Source organism: Phocoena phocoena, chromosome X (genome assembly GCF_963924675.1).
Source record: "Phocoena phocoena chromosome X, mPhoPho1.1, whole genome shotgun sequence".
NCBI classification, from domain to species: Eukaryota; Metazoa; Chordata; class Mammalia; order Artiodactyla; family Phocoenidae; genus Phocoena; species Phocoena phocoena.
Genome location: NC_089240.1, coordinates 100,389,972 through 100,408,924, shown reverse-complemented (window position 1 = coordinate 100,408,924; position 18,953 = coordinate 100,389,972). Strand labels below are relative to the sequence as shown.

The following is an 18,953-nucleotide window of genomic DNA, read 5'->3' as shown; positions in this document are numbered from 1 at the left end:
AATGATATACCAGAACACATGAAAGTTCATCCATGACCTCTTGACTGAAAAAGCAGGGAAGATTTCTGTTTGGTCAAGACTTACGGGGATTCTGTACTAGTTGGGAGGTTTGGAAATTGGCTATGTTGATTTCACCCAAATACATTTTGGCTGTCCCGCTGACAATAAATATGTCGATATAACTTTATACATCTTAAATGCTTTCAAAATGACTTAACTTTGAGGTTCAAAAGCCTGAAAAAAGAAAGGCAGCAAAGGACTACTTCGAAAGAGGATACGGAGTTGTGCAGATGGTCCTGTTTTTTTCCCACTGTTTTTAAAAAACGTGACTCAAATGCCCTTGCTAGCACTCTGACAGCAAATATTTGAGAGTGAGAAAAAGGGAAAGAAAATGGATGAGGGATACTTTGCTCATGACTCAAGTGCTTTTAGAGTTTTAAAGTCATAGTTCTGATCTAAAACACTTGAAGGTGTAGCAGAGGAATCTCTCTAGTATCTTCTGAAATGAGATAAGGTATTGGAGGAACTTTGGATGCAGAGCCCATAGAATTTATTGAATTTTCACTGCAGGTTCAAACAACTGTTTTAGGCCTGTGGAAATATCTCAAAACTGTTTCCTTTTCTCTAATCTCTTATTCTACTGCTATTCAGTCAGCTTTGCTATTAGGTATAGAGGCAGGAAGATGAGGCGGACCCATGACTAGAGAAAGCAGCCACGTTTCTCTGAGAAGCTGCTAGAAATGTTCTGGCATTGAGAGCTGGTTGAGTGAAATGCTTTGGTAGAGCTATGTACACAAGATACTGCTGGAATGTGCACTGTGTAAACATTATTGAATAACTCTAATTTTTGAAGGTTAGAGGACCTCTCATTTGCCTCTGCAAAGGCGTTAAAGAATAAGTGATCTCAGTGGTGTTGCTTTTAATCACAAGACTAGAAGAAAGATGTGTGTATGTGTGAGGGGGCTGGGGAGGTCATGGTGGAACATACTAGAACATGGAACTAGTTGAAAAATCTTTATTAAAATTCAACTTTTTGATAATTTATGGTGGCTGTACTTCTAACACTCCTTGCCATCAGGGCTCAGTTTATATTAGGCTCTTAAACCTTTGCATATGATAGTGATTGGTAAAAATGATGGGAAAATTGTTAATGAATTCTACCATTACTGTCAGTTGAACCACAGACATATTAAAAGGGAATTTAGCATAATACTCTCAAGGTCCATCTATGTTGTCACAAATGGCAAGATTTCATCTTTTTTTAAATAGGGTGTTATGCTATATAAAATAAGTCAGACAGAGAAAGATAGATACTATATGATTTCACTCATATGTGGAATATAAAAAGCAAGCAAACAGAAACCCCCCAAATAAATTAGCAAACTAAACAAAACAAACACGTAGATACAGAGAACAGAGTAGTGGTTATCAGAGGGGAAGGCGCAGCCAGGAGGGTGAGATGGGTAAAGGGGGTCAACTGTATGGTGATAGATAGAAACTAAATTTTTGGTGGTGAGCACACTGTAGTGTATACAGAAGTGGGAATATAAGGGAGTTCCCCGGTGGTCCAGTGGTTAGGATGCAGCACTTTCAGGGCTGGGGTTCAATCCCTGGTTGGGGAACTAAGATGCTGCAAGGTGCGTGCTGCGGCCAAAAAAAAAAAAAGTAGAAATATGATGTTATACGCATGGAATTTATATAATGTTATAAACCAGTTTACCTCAATTTTTTATAAAGGGTATTTAGAGGGCAAATTAGGTCATTCTAAAGAATCAATTTTAGGGCTTCCCTGATAGTGCAGTGGTTAAGAATCCTCCTGCCAATGCAGGGGACACGGGTTCAAGCCCTGGTCTGGGAAGATCCCACATGCCACGGAGCAACTAAGCCCACACGCCACAACTACCGAGCCTGTGCTCTAGAGCCCGCGAGCCACAACTAGAGAAAGCCCGCGCACAGCAACGAAGACCCAACACAGCCATAAATAAATTTTTTTTTCCATAAATAAATTTTTAAAAAGGAATCAATTTTAAATCATATCCTAATAACTTGATCTCAGTGATTCCACCTATTTGGGTAGTTATATTTTTATTAATATGTATAAATATACATAAAATGTATAGCTATATCTACTAAATAATATATCTAATTTAAGTAGATTACCTTTTTAAATTGAAGTATAGTTGGTTTACAATGTTGTATTAGTTTCAAGTATACAGCAAAGTGATTCAGTTATATCTATATATACATATACATATATATACATATATATGTATACATATATACACATATATATAACTGATTCTTTTCCATTATAGGTTATTATAAGATAATGAGTATAGTTCCCTGTGCTATACAGTAGGTCTTTGTTGTTTATCTATTTTATATATAGTAGTATGTATCTGTTAATCCCAAACTCCTAATTTATCACCCCCCCCTTCCCCTTTGGTAACCATAAGTTTGTTTTCTATGTCCCTGAGTCTGTTTCTGTCTTGTAAATAAGTTCACTTGTATCATTTTTTCTTAGATTCCACATATAAGTGATATATAATATTTGTTTTTGTCTGACTTCACTCTGTATGATCATCTCTAGGTCCATCCATGTTGCTGCAGATGACATTACTTCATTGTTTTTTATGGCTGAGTCATATATATATATATATATATATATACACATATATAATATATACATATATTATATATATATATAAATATATACCACAGCTCCTTTATCCATTCAGCTGTTGATGGACACTTAGGTTGCTTCCATGTCTTGGCTATTATAAATGGTGCTGCTGTGAACGTTGGGATGCATGTGTCTTTTCGAATTAGAGTTTTTGTCTTTTCCGGATATATGCCCAGTAGTGGGATTGCTGGGTCATATGGTAGTTCTATTTTTAGTTTTTTAAGGAGCCTTCATACTGTTCTCCATAGTGGCTGTACTAATTTACATTCCCACCAACAGTGCCAGAGGGTTCCCTTTTCTCCACACCCTCTCCAGCATTTATTGTTTGTAGATTCTTTGATGATGGCCATTCTGACTGGTGTGAGGTGATACTTCATTGTAGTTTTGATGTGCATTTCTCTAATAATTAGCAATGGTGAGCAACAGATTACTTTTTGAACATGTTTAAACAGGGTTAAAAACAGGGATTGTATGGGGAGAAAAGCACAAACCTTTTTCAACCTGTTTTTCAAGAGCAAGGTAGGGCCTCGTACAGCTTTAACTAGATTCAAGGATTGGCACATTTAAGCTTAGAGTTGAGAAACTATCCTGATTTAGAAGAAAGCACCTGTGAAAGTTGAATATTGGATTGTAACTATGAGTATTTTCCAGAAACACCTGTCTGCTTTTGCTATAAAATAAATCAGTTAAGACTTAAACATTCTGCAGCCAAATCAGTGGTCACTGGAGGTGGGGGGAGGATTACAAAGGGGCACGAGGAAACTGAAGGGGATGATGGGCATTTTCACTCTCTTGATTGTGGTGATGGGTTCATAAGTGTGTAAAGATATGTCAAAACTCATCAAAATGTACACTTTCGATATGAAATGTGGTTTATCATACATCAGTTATGCTTCAATAAGGCAGTTTTTAAAAATAACTTCTGCAGCCTGTGGTACAGCTAGTATTGAAGTGGCCAAGTGCTCCGTCATCACCCAAAGTCCTAGTCTGATCTCCCAGGCTTCAGTCAGGACTCACACAAACTTGGGTCATGGGTCCAGATGCCTGTAGGCATTTACAGTGATGGCAGACAGAGGGGTGTCTTTGATGGGAAAAGGGAGTTGCTTCTGTATTACTCTGTTTTGATTCTTTTCTGGGCCAGTTTGTATCAGCAACTGTGAACTGCTTCCTTTCAATAGTTTGTTATTATCATGTGAGTTTCCTCTTTTTAATAAAAAATTTTAATACAAAATTAGCACATTTATTATAAACATTCAAAAATTGAAGCAAGAATACTCCTAATCCATTTCCCAGATGAAACGTTGACAATTTGATGTACATCCTTCCAGACTTTATACAGAGGTCTGTATGTGTGTGCGTGCACGTGTGCCCACCATGCATGTGTGTTTATATTACTTTTATTACTTTATATTACGTTTACAAAAACAAGATCACATTGCACATTATTATCCTGCAACTTGCTTTTTATTTTTTCCTCTGAAAAGTATCATGGGCGTCCTTCCATGTCAATAAGTACACACCTATGCCTCCCTCCCTCCCTTCCTCCCTTTCTTCCTTCTTTCTCTCCCCCTCCCCCTCCTCCCTCTCCCCCTCCCCCTCCTTCCTCTCCCCCTTCTACCTGTCTTCCTGGTAGGAAGCCTCCTCCCCCTCCCCCTCCTCTTCCTCCTTCATTTTTTGTTAGTTTTGGCTTGAGGCCTCTTTTAAGGAAAAAGCATCGCAATAGGAATTCATAATTATCGTGCACCTATGCGCCAGGCACCATCTGGTTAATTTTCAGCGATCTGGCAGAAATTGCCAATGACATTGCTGTAGCATTGAAGCCATGGCATATGTAAAAAGCTTACTTCTTGGTACACAGTAGGTCCTCAATATTTAAAAAAAAATAAGATTGGAAGGTTAGCTCCCTATTCTGGGAGAGTATTCAAAGATGAAATATTCACAAACATTTCATTTTAAAGCCTGTGACCAGCAGGGGAAGAGAGGAGAAGCAATGTCTAATTTGCTGCTGTTGCTGAAGTTGGGAAAGAGGAATTGGAATTGAGGTTTTTAAAGGAGGCCAATTTTTTTGTTTTTTTTTTTGAAAACCAATTGGGTCCTCTTGAGAAAGTCAGAAAATAACTTAAATGCTTCCGAATTGAGGTGTAGAGTCCTGTCACTGGAGGGCCGGGTGAGCAAACATCGACCCTAGAGCAGAGGCTGTGGGCAGGCAAGGCAGCAAGGCCTGCAGGTCTGTTTATTTGCACTTCGCAGTGCTTGTAAATTGTTTTCCTTGATTGCCAGCGTCTGAAAAAGCAGATTTCGCATAAGAACCTCAGTTTCTGGCCTCTCTGGATTAATAGGAGGATGTGGCCACCCCAGGCCCTCCTTCCCTCACTGGGGGTTCAGATGAGGCACTGGTCTCCGCCTCTGTTCAGTGTTTTTTGCTCACTGAGACCGTCTTGCTGTCCACTGTGATCATCTGAGTTGTAACCTCTGCTGTAGAATTTACTGCTTATTTTTGCTTCGGTTTGAGATGGAAGTGATAGCCAGTTTTGTTTTGTTTTTTCATGTGAAAAATACAGCACATCAAGCACTATAAAATACCATCTGACTGTTTTCCCTCCAAATTTGAGGAGAACCTTTATTATACTTCAGGAAAGCGGAGAGATCTGGCTAAAATATAGAAACTGTTTCACTGTGTGGAAATCACCCTTGTGAAGGATATGAGGCATATATTTAACCTCAAGAAGTTGATGATTTTTAGTGGGCTTTGTGAGGTTAATCTGAAGTAGAAGGAAAAATTGAAGTTTTTAATAAAATCCATTTATATTGACCATAATTTTAAATGAATGACTACAAATGCATCTGTTAACACTGTAAGTCAGCAAAAAGTTTTATTAAAACCACTTTGCAAAAAATCATAATGCAATTCTGAGCTTCATTCCTGTGTATACATAGTTGTGACAAAATTGTGTCTAAAATGACACTGCAGTAAGCAGCTTTGAACATGTTCTTTTCTTATTTTTAATTATTTCCTTAGCATGAGTTTCTAGAGCAGGTTACTGGACCAAAGGGGATGAACATATTTTATGGTTCTTGGTTTGTTTTGCCAAGTTATTCTAAAAAAAGATGTAATTAATTTTCACTATCTCTAGCAAGATATGAAGGTGCCTAGTTTTTCTTTCTTCCCAAAACTCTTCCAGGAATGGGTTTTTGTAATTTTTATTTATTTGTGTAAAAACTATTAAATGGGATTGTGTGTCTTGAAACTAATTAAAATTTAGATGTCTGTATCAGTTAGCTGTTGTTGTATAATAAACCATCCCCAAACTTAGTGGCTTAAACAAAAGCCATTTATTATTTCTCACAAGTCTATAGGTTCTCAGGACTGTTCTGCTGATCTGTGATGGCTGCATCTGATCTTGACAGGGTTTGCTCATGTGTCAGCCATCAATTGGTGGGTTGGCTGGGGGCTGGCTGGTCTAGGATAGCTCATCTGTCACAAGAGGGCTTTTTCATGTGGCCTTTCATCCTCAAGCAGGCTAGCCCAGGATTGTCCTCATGGTATGGCAGGATTCCAGGAGAGTGAGGGCCACTTGACACCTTGTCTTAGAACTGGCACTTGGACACTTCTGCCACATTCTGTTAGGGAAAAAAAAAGGCCGTCTCAAATTCAAGGGCTGGGGAAAAATAGACTCTATCTCTTGATAGCAACAACTCAAAGTCACATTACAAAGGGTGTGGATACAGGGAGGGGTGGAATATTAGGATCATTTTTGCAACTGTTATACTACAACAGTCAATATTGTCCTTCAAACTTGCCATCTTTCAAAGCTTTATACCTGTTCCAGCAATGTACACACTAATTAAAAGAAAAATAATTAGAGCCTTTCTCAGAATCTCCTTGTAAGGGGACTTATAAACCAATTAAAAAGTCAGTTTATTCTTTATAGTCGTTCATTTTATCCAGCATTCTTGATTCTAGATAATTTTTGATGATTTTGAAATATCAAATACACGATAAAAGAATTTCAAAATTGACCTCCATCAAGGCTATTTATAAGAATGTAGCTCAGACTTTGAAATCAAACCAAGCGAAGCATTCCAAAGTGTTTAAAGCAAAAGCAGTATCACTGGAATAAATGGAGAGCATGACAAACTGGTTACTTTGAAGTGATTAACTATTTTGTGAATTTTTTTCTGGAATATTTTTTAAAGCCTTGCTTTAAATTAGGTTGTATAAATAAATACCTCTTGATTACAGATAAATTTGGGGGTTCAGTATATCTTAATTGAATATCAAATTAATTTTTCTCCTAAAGGAGTTTAGTGTTGACTCTTATTTATGTTGCAAATTGCAGCAAATGGACTGGATTTTGTCTTCATTATGCTCTTTAGATAATGTTTTTGGAGAAGGAGCACATGTTTATTCTCATATCATCCCAGTTCAGTGTTGCTAACATAAGGATTTCTAGAACCTAATATAAGATACTGCTTTTGGTGGCCTTTTTTTTTTCAGTACTCCAGTCCCGAAGTAGAGGGCAGATTCTCTTTGTCACTCACTAGGAGAGGCTGTCTTCTCTTCCCTTGATCTTAGAGTTCAATTTAGTGAAAGTCGACAGACTGGAGGAATGAGAGTAGATATGTCCGTGTGAGACTTGGAAAGCAACCTGGACGAAGGATGCTAGATCAGGTACCTGGGTTAGAACTGTCGGCTGGGTGTGTGTTCATGAATGTGCTACATGTATTTTACCCCAGCCCTGTTTCTGTGCCATCCCCAGCAGGTTTTTCTGGGACTTTACATTTGAGCTCAGTTGTACAATAGACTGGAGATTTGGAATCTTGGAGTGTCAATATATGGGCAAGTCGTTTAATTTTCCTGAATCCATCTGAATTTCCCCATCTCTAAAACAGGCATGAAAATACCTACTCACAGGTTGCTTCAGGAACCAAATGAGACAAAGTAGTATAAGTAATAGCCATAGGGCTTCCCTGGTGGCGCAGTGGTTAAGAGTCCGCCTGCCAATGCAGGGGACACGGGTTCGTGCCCCGGTCTGGGAAGATCCCACATGCCGCGGAGCGGCTGCGCCCGTGAGCCATGGACGCTGGGCCTGCGCGTCCGGAGCCTGTGCTCCGCGATGGGAGAGGCCACAGCAGGGAGAGGCCCGCGTACCGCAAAAAAAATAAAATAAAATAAAAAAATAATAGCCATAGCTTATGTTGATTGAGAACTTCCTGTGTGCTGGGCACTATTCTAAGGATTTCCTGTACTCACTCATTTACTCCTTCCTGAAATCCTATTATTTCTATTTTACAGTTAGGGGAACTGAGACACAGTCTTTGGAAACTCTTTGAAACCTCTAAAACACATAAAACAAATGTAAGCTATTGTCTTAATTCTCCTGATAGTATACGTTCCCCTATCAATTTGACCTAAGTCCAGCAAATGGCAGCATTCAAAATCTAAATCTGCGTTTTGCTCCATTTGTATCAAAATGTTCCCTTTCGCCCTCTAAGGTTTCCCGCAGATACCATGACGGTCACGATGGTGTACGATAATTCAGAGGCAACGGAGCTCTGTGCGGCTCAGCACCTCTACCTCAAGCCCATAGCAAAGTTGATGATCAATGTATTGCTCCCTGAGAGCACGGAACCCATGAGGCCCTTCTCTAACTGGGAAGTTCTTGACCAGCTGAAGAGCCTGATTTGTCCTGACCAGTTCACCACAGTGCGGCTCTCCAAGAGCACTAAGGACTTCATCCGATTTGAGGGGGAGGCTGAAACTCGAAGTTTGGTTCAGATCCTGAAGGCCAAGTTACACGGGAAGATCATCAAGCTAAGCGGTTTGAAAACAGACTTAAGAGTAGTGGCCACAGATGCCCAGGGGGAGTGGGAACACTTCCCCAAAGAAAAGGGGGCGCCGTTGGCTGACGGGTCTGAAGAGCAGGACCACGATAAGAGCCCAGATTCCATATACTTCGAAGGCCTGCCCTGCAAGTGGTTTGCACCTAAAGGTTCCAGCGGGGAGAAGCCGTGTGAAGAGATCCTTCGGGTGGTCTTTGAAAGTTTTGGGAAGATCAAGAATGTGGATATTCCGATGCTCGACCCCTACCGAGAAGTCATGACTGGTGGGAGCTTTGGGGGGTTCAGCTTTGGCTTGCAGACGTTCGAGGCCTTTATACAGTACCAGGAGTCAACTGACTTTGTAAAGGCCATGGAGTCCCTCCGCGGGATGAAGCTGATGCTTAAAGGAGATGATGGGAAAGCTCTGGCATGTAACATTAAGGTAAGGAACAGCCAGGGGTTTTTAAACAAAATTTCCCACTGTTCAGGTGGTCCTGAGTAAAAGCTAGGAGGAAGCATCTGCAACAAATTTCCTTAGACCCCAGTAGGCTCTGATCAACAGCTAATGTAAAGATGTGTGTTGTCGTTAATCAGTGGATGATTAGGGGAAAAATATCCTGATTTGAACATTCTTCTGCTATCAGCCATGCTGCCAGCTGTGGTTTGAAAACGATGGTTGTTATAGTCTGGGACTCTGCCCCAGCTTCTCTGGGGCACCAAAGAATTCTTCATGGTCCTTGTGGAAGTATCTCATATACTTATTCCATTTGACAAGTTGCCGGGAGAGAGGGCAACATGCAGCTTGAAACCACGAGGAGAGCAGTTTACTCCCTCTTTGCTACTGGGGTCACAATTTATTATATGTTCCTGTTGTCTGTCAGGTAAATTGCTGAAACAAAATCCCAACAAACCTGGATCCTTTCCTTTCAGAGTCAGCCTGTCTATCCAGGCATGTCACTTCATCACTGTCTGAATGCCTGGTCACCTCCTTCTTGAAGCCTTAATCCAGCAGAAGAAAAGATGCAGCTAAACCCTCCTTTTTCTCTAAATCAGTCTTTAGTGTGAATTTGGACTTTCAGCTTCGGTAGCTTCGTGTGTGTGTGTGTGTGTGTGTGTGTGTGTGTGTGTGTATATGTGGGTTAAAATATATATTTGAAAATTATGAGCTATTCAGTCCGACAAAAGATACAGCAAATACTATAATGACCGCCCATGTACCACTGCCCAGCTTAAAAAATAAAGCATTACCAGTGATATGAGAACATGCTCCCCTCTGTGTACCATCTTCAGTCTCAGGCCCCTCCCTTCCCTCAAAGGTAACCATGATGGTGAATTTGGTGTTTATCACTCATGCATATTTAAATAGCTACTTCTGCCTCCATTTATTTTTTAGGCAAGTTTATTTGTAGCACCTCAATCTGACTTCCACTTTATTTAGAGATTTACAAAGTTGTTTGATAATCACTGTAGTCAGACCTTGTATCTCATTTGGTTAGTTTTCTTACATCTTTGCTCTCCCACCCTCCTCTCACCCATTTTTGGACTCTTTTTGTCTCTGGTGATTAAAAAAATACGTTAACTCAGTTGATCACTATAACAAACCAGAGGCAATATACTCACATCCCTTAGAACTTGCATCCATCATGGCACTGTAATGCCGCCTATGGCTGTCAAGTGAGCTCCTCAAGGGTTCTGCCAAAGAAAATTCTAGAGCCCCACAAGGACTGTTTGGCAGGTAACTGAGAAGCAGTGGAACAGTCTGGGTGCTGGGATGCAGAGAAGGCATTTTTAATTCATTTGGTTTGGCACTGCCACGTACAAATTAGTTTTATCTCTCTGGCCTTCGACACACCCAGCCAGTGGGCAAACTTTTCTAATGAAACTTTGAATTGTTTGGGGGCAGGTAATGTTTGATACAACCAAACACTTCAGTGAAGGAGCTATAAGGAGGAGAAATCAAGAAAGGCTGAAATTACAAGAGCTGGAGGAAGAAAGGAAAAAAAAGAAGAGAGAAGAGGAAGAGGCTGAAAGGTGAGGAGACCAACTTCAATGAAGAGGGTTTTTTTAAACTTTTGATTTATGGATTAATCCCTTCAGGTGAATGGCTGCGGGGAGGAGGAATTGGTACAGTCTTTCCACTGTGCTGTTACAAAACCAAAAGAGAAAGCAGTTGAAAGCAAGAGACTTAAAAAGTATGCTTGTCTGGAAGAACAAGTAATGAAGAATTGTGGGACCAGCCAGATTAAGATGTCTGGGAGGAAATGGTCATTAAAAAAAAAAAAAACAGGAAACTTTAGAGTGAAAATTCTAGCAGTTTACCTAAATTTACCAAATTTTACCTTGCCTATCAATTGAAATTTTGGGGAAAATTTCTTTTTAGGTCTGGAAAAGATTCTCTTCCATAAAATGATCAATAATCAATCTAACCCATAGGCCAGAAGGCATGGATTTGTTGAGACTATTTTTCTCGTGGGCCTAAGTTCTTTCTGTGAATTTGAGGAGCCTCTGTATTTACTTCTTTGAGTTTATCATTGTTTCCCAGTTTAGGAGCTTGAGACTAGAAAGGGCTATTGGATCGCCAAAGGTTTGCTAAGGAGGGACAAATGGTCCAGAACCACAGGGCTCCCAAAACCAGTTTTACCTCCCGGCTCCTCCCCTTGCATGTTTATTCTTCCAGTCTTTTATGCAAATTATAGCCATTCAAAAGAGGAGTTTAAGAGTACCCTTCCATCTTCCTCTCACTTTTTTTGGCTGGCGGAGTGCCAGGAGTTACTTGAGGTCACGTCTGTGAAACCTGGCCAGAAGCTGAGCCCAGTCAAGGTAACGATTCCCCCCAAATTTCCAGATTGACCATGCAGTTTAGCTAATCCTCCAGTTTTTGGCTAAGCCCTCCCTCAGGCCACTGTCCTTTTTTCCCCCCTTTTCCATGTTTCCATGAGGGCCTACCCAAAACAGCTGAAATTTTCAGAAAATGGCAGAACAATAAGGCCGTATGCTTCTAAGCCAGTCTCTTTTTATGGTGGTGTACTCTGTTAAGTAGTATGCACCAAAGACCAGTTCTCACCTTTATTTTCTGAGTGCCTTGACTTACTGTCATTTGCCCCTGTGCCACCAACTCACGGAAGGTTTTAATCTCGAGAGAAAAGGAATCTTTGCTGTGAAAGCTGGATCCAGTAGCCCCTGCTGATGGTTTGAGAAGGTGGAGGCTAGAGGCCCCTCCTTTGAATTCAGTTGCCTTCTTTTTTTTTTTTTTAATACTCTCTGCATGAGGTCTCCTATACATGTTTCTAACTCATCAACTTAGTTATGCGTTGTCGGGCCCTGGCAGGGGGACGGGAGTGGGAAGGGCAGCAAATGACTGATAAATACCTTCTGAAGGGTTGACTCTGTTAATCATTATCCAGAAAGAGAAAAGAAGAGGAGAGGAAAGCCCAGGAAAAGAGGAGAAAGGCCAGAGTCAGGAGGCGCGCCCTGAAGGAAAGAGACAGACACCGGCAAAGGAGACAGAAGGACAGTGCCAAAGCGGAGGCCCGTCAGGGGCCCAGCTCTTCCGAGGACTGGGAAGAGAGGAAGGGCCTGCTGGCCAGGAGGCGGCTGGAGGCCCTCCACCTGCTGCGGGCGCTCCTGAGGAAAATTGCAATAAGGCTCTTGTCCCATTGTTCTTCGCTTTTGGTAGGTACTGACCTTTCTGAGACACGACCTTTACTTTTTTTTTTTTTTTGGCGGTACGCGGGCCTCTCACTGTTGTGGCCTCTCCCGTTGCGGAGCACAGGCTCCGGACGCGCAGGCTCCGCGGCCATGGCTCACGGGCCCAGCCACTGCGGCATGTGGGATCTTCCCGGGCCGGGGCACGAACCCGTGTCCCCTGCATCGGCAGGCGGACTCCCAACCACTGCACCACCAGGGAAGCCCACGACCTTTACTTTTAAACAGTGGCCTATCCTTTAAACAGCACACGTGGAAGGCTCACTGTATTCATTGGGGTTTATTTTCAATAGACTGTTCGCTAATAACCCCAATTGTGCATTTACCAAAGGGATACCCAGATTTTCTGAAGGTGTTGGGTCTCACCCCCCCCTTCCCCGCCCCCCCCAACCATCTGGTACACACACACTTTGTGTTTCTAAACTTTAGGATGGTTTCACCCGGGGCGATATAGCTCATGCATCTACTTTTGTTAAGTTCCTAATTGAGGTAACAAAAAATGCACGGGGGAAGAAATGGGTGGTGGGGGTGTTGGGTTTGTAGTCCTCCATTAATTTTCATTGGCCATTCATCTGTGACAGGTTTGGATGCGAAGGGAGAACCTTGAACAGAGACCTTGGTGGAGCAAGCTCCTATTAGTCTAGTCCTTTTTAAAACTATTTATTTATTTATGGCTGTGTTGGGTCTTTGTTGCTGTGCGCGGGCTTTCTCTAGTTGTCGCGAGCAGGGATGACTGTGTTGTGGTGTGCGGGCTTCTCATCGTGGTGGCTTCTCTTGTTGCAGAGCACGGGCTCCATGCATGTGGGCTTCAGTAGTTGTGTCACGCAGGCTCAGTAGTTGTGGCTTGTGGGCTCTAGAGCTCAGGCTCAGTAGTTGTGGCGCATAGGCTCAGTAGTTGTGGCTCGCAGGCTCAGTAGTTGTGGCACATGGGCTTAGTTGCTCCGTGGCATGTGGGATCTTCCCAGACCAGGGCTTGAACCCGTGTCCCCTGCATTGGCAGGTGGATTCTTAACCACTGCACCACCAGGGAAGTCCCTTAGTCTAGTCTTAAACTATTTGCTAAGGAATGTCTCACATCACAGGCCAATTGTTTTGCTTGAGGAGTTTCAGTTTCGGAAGTTTTTGTTCTCCCACTTACTGGCCTCCTAAAGATAACCAGACTCAGCAGATGTCCCAGAGTAAAGGCCAGAAAGCCCTCCCAAAGTGTTAATTTAAAAAGCCATATTCAGTGTTCTTAAATATGAAAAGTGAATGGCATTCGTTTTTTTTAAATTTATTTATTTAATTTATTTATTTTTGGCTGAGTTGGGTCTTCGTTGCTGCACACGGGCTTTCTCTAGTTGCGGCGAGCGGGGGCTGCTCTTCGTTGTGGTGCGTGTGCTTCTCATTGCGGTGGCTTCTCTTGTTGCGGAGCACAGGCTCTAGGCGTGCGGGCTTCAGTAGTTGTGGCACGCAGGCTCATTAGTTGTGGCTCTCGGGCTCTAGAGCACAGGCTCAGTAGTTGTGGCACGTGGGCTTAGTTGCTCCGTGGCATGTGGGACCTTCCCGGACCAGGGCTCGAACCCGTGTCCCCTGCATTGGCAGGTGGATTCTTAACCACTGCACCACCAGGGAAGTCCCTTAGTCTAGTCTTAAACTATTTGCTAAGGAATGTCTCACATCACAGGCCAATTGTTTTGCTTGGAGAGTTTCAGTTTCGGAAGTTTTTTGTTCTCCCACTTACTGGCCTCCTAAAGATAACCAGACTCAGCAGATGTCCCAGAGTAAAGGCCAGAAAGCCCTCCCAAAGTGTTAATTTAAAAAGCCATATTCAGTGTTCTTAAATATGAAAAGTGAATGGCATTCGTTTTATTTTTTTTTAATTTATTTATTTTATTTATTTATTTTTGGCTGAGTTGGGTCTTCATTGCTGCACACGGGCTTTCTCTAGTTGCGGCGAGCGGGGGCTGCTCTTCGTTGTGGTGCGTGTGCTTCTCATTGCAGTGGCTTCTCTTGTTGCGGAGCACAGGCTCTAGGCGTGCGGGCTTTGGTAGTTGTGGCACGCAGGCTCATTAGTTGTGGCTCTCGGGCTCTAGAGCACAGGCTTAGTAGTTGTGGCACGTGGGCTTAGTTGCTCCGTGGCATGTGGGACCTTCCCGGACCAGGGCTCGAACCCGTGTCCCCTGCATTGGCAGGTGGATTCTTAACCACTGCACCACCAGGGAAGTCCCTTAGTCTAGTCTTAAACTATTTGCTAAGGAATGTCTCACATCACAGGCCAATTGTTTTGCTTGGAGAGTTTCAGTTTCGGAAGTTTTTTGTTCTCCCACTTACTGGCCTCCTAAAGATAACCAGACTCAGCAGATGTCCCAGAGTAAAGGCCAGAAAGCCCTCCCAAAGTGTTAATTTAAAAAGCCATATTCAGTGTTCTTAAATATGAAAAGTGAATGGCATTCGTTTTATTTTTTTTTAATTTATTTATTTTATTTATTTATTTTTGGCTGAGTTGGGTCTTCATTGCTGCACACGGGCTTTCTCTAGTTGCGGCGAGCGGGGGCTGCTCTTCGTTGTGGTGCGTGTGCTTCTCATTGCAGTGGCTTCTCTTGTTGCGGAGCACAGGCTCTAGGCGTGCGGGCTTCAGCAGTTGTGGCACGCAGGCTCAGTAGTTGTGGCTCTCGGGCTCTAGAGCACAGGCTCAGTAGTTGTGGCACGTGGGCTTAGTTGCTCCGTGGCATATGGGACCTTCCCAGACCAGGACTCGAAGCCGTGTCCCCTGCATTGGCAGGCGGATTCTTAACCACTGCGCCACCAGGGAGGTCGCGTGGCATTCATTTTAGATAGAGTTAATTTTATGTGTATTTGCCATCTCAGCTTTTTGTTCTCATTGGTGTGGCCAATCAAACTGCATGAAATCAGGATCAGAAAAACCTCACATTTCCCTTTACAATAAGGTGAGCTTGATCTTTTTTAGTTTACCTTAATGACTGCCAAGGGTGACTCCTGTTGAAGAATTTCTCTCTTTAAATATGTGTGGTGCCTAATTCTTGGCCTCATCAATACCTTACACTGATTATGCAGTCCGCAGGTTCTAATTCCAAGTCCTGGGTAAGCTCTGTGCCCTGATTTGTGCCAGGTGTCAGTGGGAGCTCAGTACAAGCTCTCCCAGCGAGGTAGGGCCCGTGTGCAGGACCTTTCACCTGCCCTGCAGTCGTGCAGAGCAGAGAGCACCACAGAGAGAACCGCTGTCACAGCCATATTTTCTGCTTGCTGTCTTGTTTCCAACTGGGGCGGGTGAGGTGGGCAGCTGAGGGTCACGCCCCTCTGCAATCCATGGGAAGAGGCTGGACTATAGCCCAGAAAGCCCTTTGTTTATCTTTTTCAAAGGCAGCTGACCCTTTCAGACACACATTTCACCCATCAGTCTTTTCTTGTTCTAGGATTGTAGCCCCAGGGAGGGCTCTAGAGCATTTAATCCTCTTCATGTCCCCAGCCCCTAGCACAATACCTGGAACAGTAAGTAGACTCATCCATCTGTGAAGAAAGGAAAAAGGGTCATGTGCTTTTAAACATTTTTTTAAATTGAAGTGTAGCTGATTCGCAGTGCTGTGCAGCAAAGGGACTCAGTTATACACACACAGATGTTCCTTTTAAATACTCTCTTCCATTATGGTTTATCACATGATACTGAATCTAGTTCCCTGTGCTATACAGTGGGGCCTTGTTGCTTATCCATCCTATATATAATATTTCCTATCTGCTTAGCCCACATTCCCAGTCCTTCCCCCCTCCACCCCCCCCGCCCCCTTGGCAACCACAAGTCTGTCCTCTATGTCTGTGAGTCTCTTTCTGTTTTGTAGATGGTTTGTTTGTGCTGTATTTTAGATTCCACATATGAGTGATATCATATGGTATTTGTCTCTCTTTCTGACTGACTTCACTTGGTATGAAAATCTCTAGTTGCATCCACGTTGCTGCAAATGGCATTATTTTGTTCTTTTTTGTGGCCGAGTAGTATTCCATTGTATATATGTACCACATCTTCTTTATCCATTCATCTGTCGATGGACATTTAGCTTGTTTCCATGATTTGGCTTTGTAAATAGTGCTGCTATGAACATAGGGGTGCATGTATCTTTTTGAATTATAGTTTTGTCTGGGTGTACGAAGGGTCATGTGCTTTTGAAGGTATGTAAACCGGGGTGCCTTCTAACATAAAGACGGGCACAGACCTAATGAAAGCAGCTCCTGTTAGACCGAGACATTTAATTTAGTACCTCCTGTTTCTTCAGTGTGATATTGTTCCTAATTTCGGTCTATCCTAGGTGTAGTTAGAAACCTCTACAGAACAATGCTAGAAAGCCCAATTTTCTTTGAAAATTTTAGTCTGTTTAGTTTTTCATGTGAGATTTTTAACCTTTTTCTTTGAAGGGGTCTATACAATTTAACCCACGGGAGGTAGATGTTGCAGTCTCCAAAGCTAATCGTGCTCCGGGGACCACACTGGGAGCTCTGAAGAAAGAAGAGTTAAACACTCGGTATCTTCAAAATCAGGAGGAAATGCCAAGATATCAGGTTTCCAAGTCAGATAACAAGCGAAAACAAAAAATGAAGGAAAGAGCTACTGCTCACTTACGTAAATCTTCCCACTACCTTGGGGGAAAAGAATTAAGATATTCAGCTAGAAAAGAGAGAACTGGAAAATTATTAACCAGTGAATACAATCACAGTTTGCTCCCTGATGGGAATTCTTTGCAAATTGCAATGATTCAAGGTCAATCTCTTGCGAAAGAAGACTACCATGGTTCTAATAAATCCTATTCTTCCAGATTAGTTGAGAGAGACCATGGCAGGAAACAGAAGATCTATGAAACAGATGAATTTATTGACTATATTCTTAACTATTATCACACTCCAAAATATGCCCGTATCTGCCTAGAACCAAGTCACATAACAAGCACATGTCAGTGGCACAGGGCCGTCCATGCGAAAGGAAGTGGATTTCAAATCAACTTGAGAAAACATAAGCGTCATTTAACCAGTTTGAGCCAAATGCAAAACCTAGATAGGAGAGAACAGGTGCAAGAAGACGATTCCTGCGCAAAGATTTGTACTCAGGATCCTGAGCATAAACCACAAAAGAGGGGAAAAGTGGATTATGCCAAAGAATGTAGAATGTTTAAGGGGTTTAAACATCATTGCGAGGACACAGTATGTGAAGCTGGTGATCGGCCATCCCCAGCTTTTGGAAAGAGCCATCTGTTGGAACAGACTCATGCTTACCAGGTCCAAGATTCCATATCCACAAGTCAAAGCCAAGTTTCCTCGCCCAACAGGTCAGCAGACTTTGATTTGAGGTTGACAGATTTCTTAGAGGAAATTAGCAGTGATTCTGAATGTTTCAGTGAAATCCTTAGTATAAACAAAGAGGAGAAAGAGAAATCTGTGGCCACATATGATAGCTCCCCAGAAAAGGGATCTCTTGACACTGATGAAATCATCACTTACGATCCAGAAATTAGGTCAAGTCAGCAAACCTTGTATTCAGAGTGGAAACATGAGGAGGAAAAATACTCTAAATACGAGCTTAGGAAACCAGGCAAGAGGTCCAATTATGAACTGAGATGTTCACAGCTTGAGGGTGAAAACAATTCTATTAGAGATGAGAAGAGCAACAGCAAAAAGAGGGGAATATTGGCCCCCAAATACTTATTTGATAAAAGCTACCACCACGAATCCAGTGCCAGTGATCAGTTAGACACTGTCACAAGAAAGAGGATGCAGTTTAGTGATAGTACATTTAACCAGAAAGTGAACTGTAGGCCCTTTCATGTGCCAATAACATCATCAAAAAGTGCTAATGCTTCCTATTTGGGGGATTTTCCCAAAAGAAGAGAGGCTCCACGGAAGTCAGAATATAACCAGGATGCAAGGAGGTTTAAAAGATATGAGAATTCTGAAGATTCCATGCTGAGTTCTGATAATTACTATACCAGACATAACAGTCAGGAGCACATTGACTACGGAAGCTATTTAGGAAACAACCACGCTAGTTCTTTATATTATCAAATGTTTTGAAGGTCTCTTAGATCAGGAAACTCTTACTCACAATAAAAATGTGCAAGAAGAAAATTTCAGACCAAATGTAGCTATGTAGTTATAGCAACTACAGAGCAAGAGAGCAACACTTAGGAGCACGAACAAGGTCAAATGCAAAACCTTGTTTCTCTTGCCAAAGGATAAAGCATGGATCTAAGTGTGTGTGTGTGTTGCAGGTGTGTTGGCAAACTTTGGAAACACAAAACATCCAGATTCTGAAGGTTGGTAAAACAATGTGCTTGCGAAACGTCCTTATCCAAGGATAGACATTTCTACAGTTCGATTGCAACTTCAATTCGGTGCCATCAAAGGAGCAAATTAACATCGAGAGGAGTTAAGATAGCCCTCTATGGCTCTTCAGCTGTCATAACGTTATCATTTAGCATCATTTATCTTCAGAGGGAATGGCAGTGAATGAATAATGATCTTTTTACTTGTTCTTTAATTTGGTCAGAACACCATGTGCAGCAACAAACTTTCCTGACTTTTATCTAGAAATACCTATAGATAAGAGGAGAGGTGACACCTAGAACATATGATAGACTTCTTCATGACATTAGACAGTTCCATGAGCATCTACTAGAAAGAAATTAATCTTATTAATATGTTCATAGGACTTAAAGAGTTGTCCTTTTAGAAACAAAGCCTTGGAAGAAGAATCTAAAAG

General features: G+C 42.1%; 1 protein-coding gene across 1 annotated transcript; it reads left to right on the top strand.

Annotated features, from left to right (window-relative positions):
- The first annotated feature begins 8,195 nt into the window (after positions 1–8,195).
- On the top strand, positions 8,196–18,265 carry LOC136142237 (A-kinase anchor protein 17B-like). The gene is made up of 5 exons (XM_065900253.1): positions 8,196–8,948; positions 10,410–10,537; positions 11,203–11,217; positions 11,911–12,178; positions 16,619–18,265. The coding sequence occupies exons 1-5, from the start codon at positions 8,196–8,198 to the stop codon at positions 18,263–18,265; spliced, it is 2,811 nt and encodes a 936-aa protein (XP_065756325.1).
- The last annotated feature ends 688 nt before the right edge of the window (positions 18,266–18,953 follow it).

Bases quoted from the DNA above. Each gene is read 5' to 3' on its own strand.
- LOC136142237 (XM_065900253.1), top strand. From the start codon at position 8,196: ATGACGGTCACGATGGTGTACGATAATTCAGAGGCAACGGAGCTCTGT. The intron at 8,949-10,409 runs GTAAGGAACAGC...GTTTGGGGGCAG, and splicing joins CTCTGGCATGTAACATTAAG to GTAATGTTTGATACAACCAA. The intron at 12,179-16,618 runs GTAGGTACTGAC...TTTTCTTTGAAG, and splicing joins CCCATTGTTCTTCGCTTTTG to GGGTCTATACAATTTAACCC.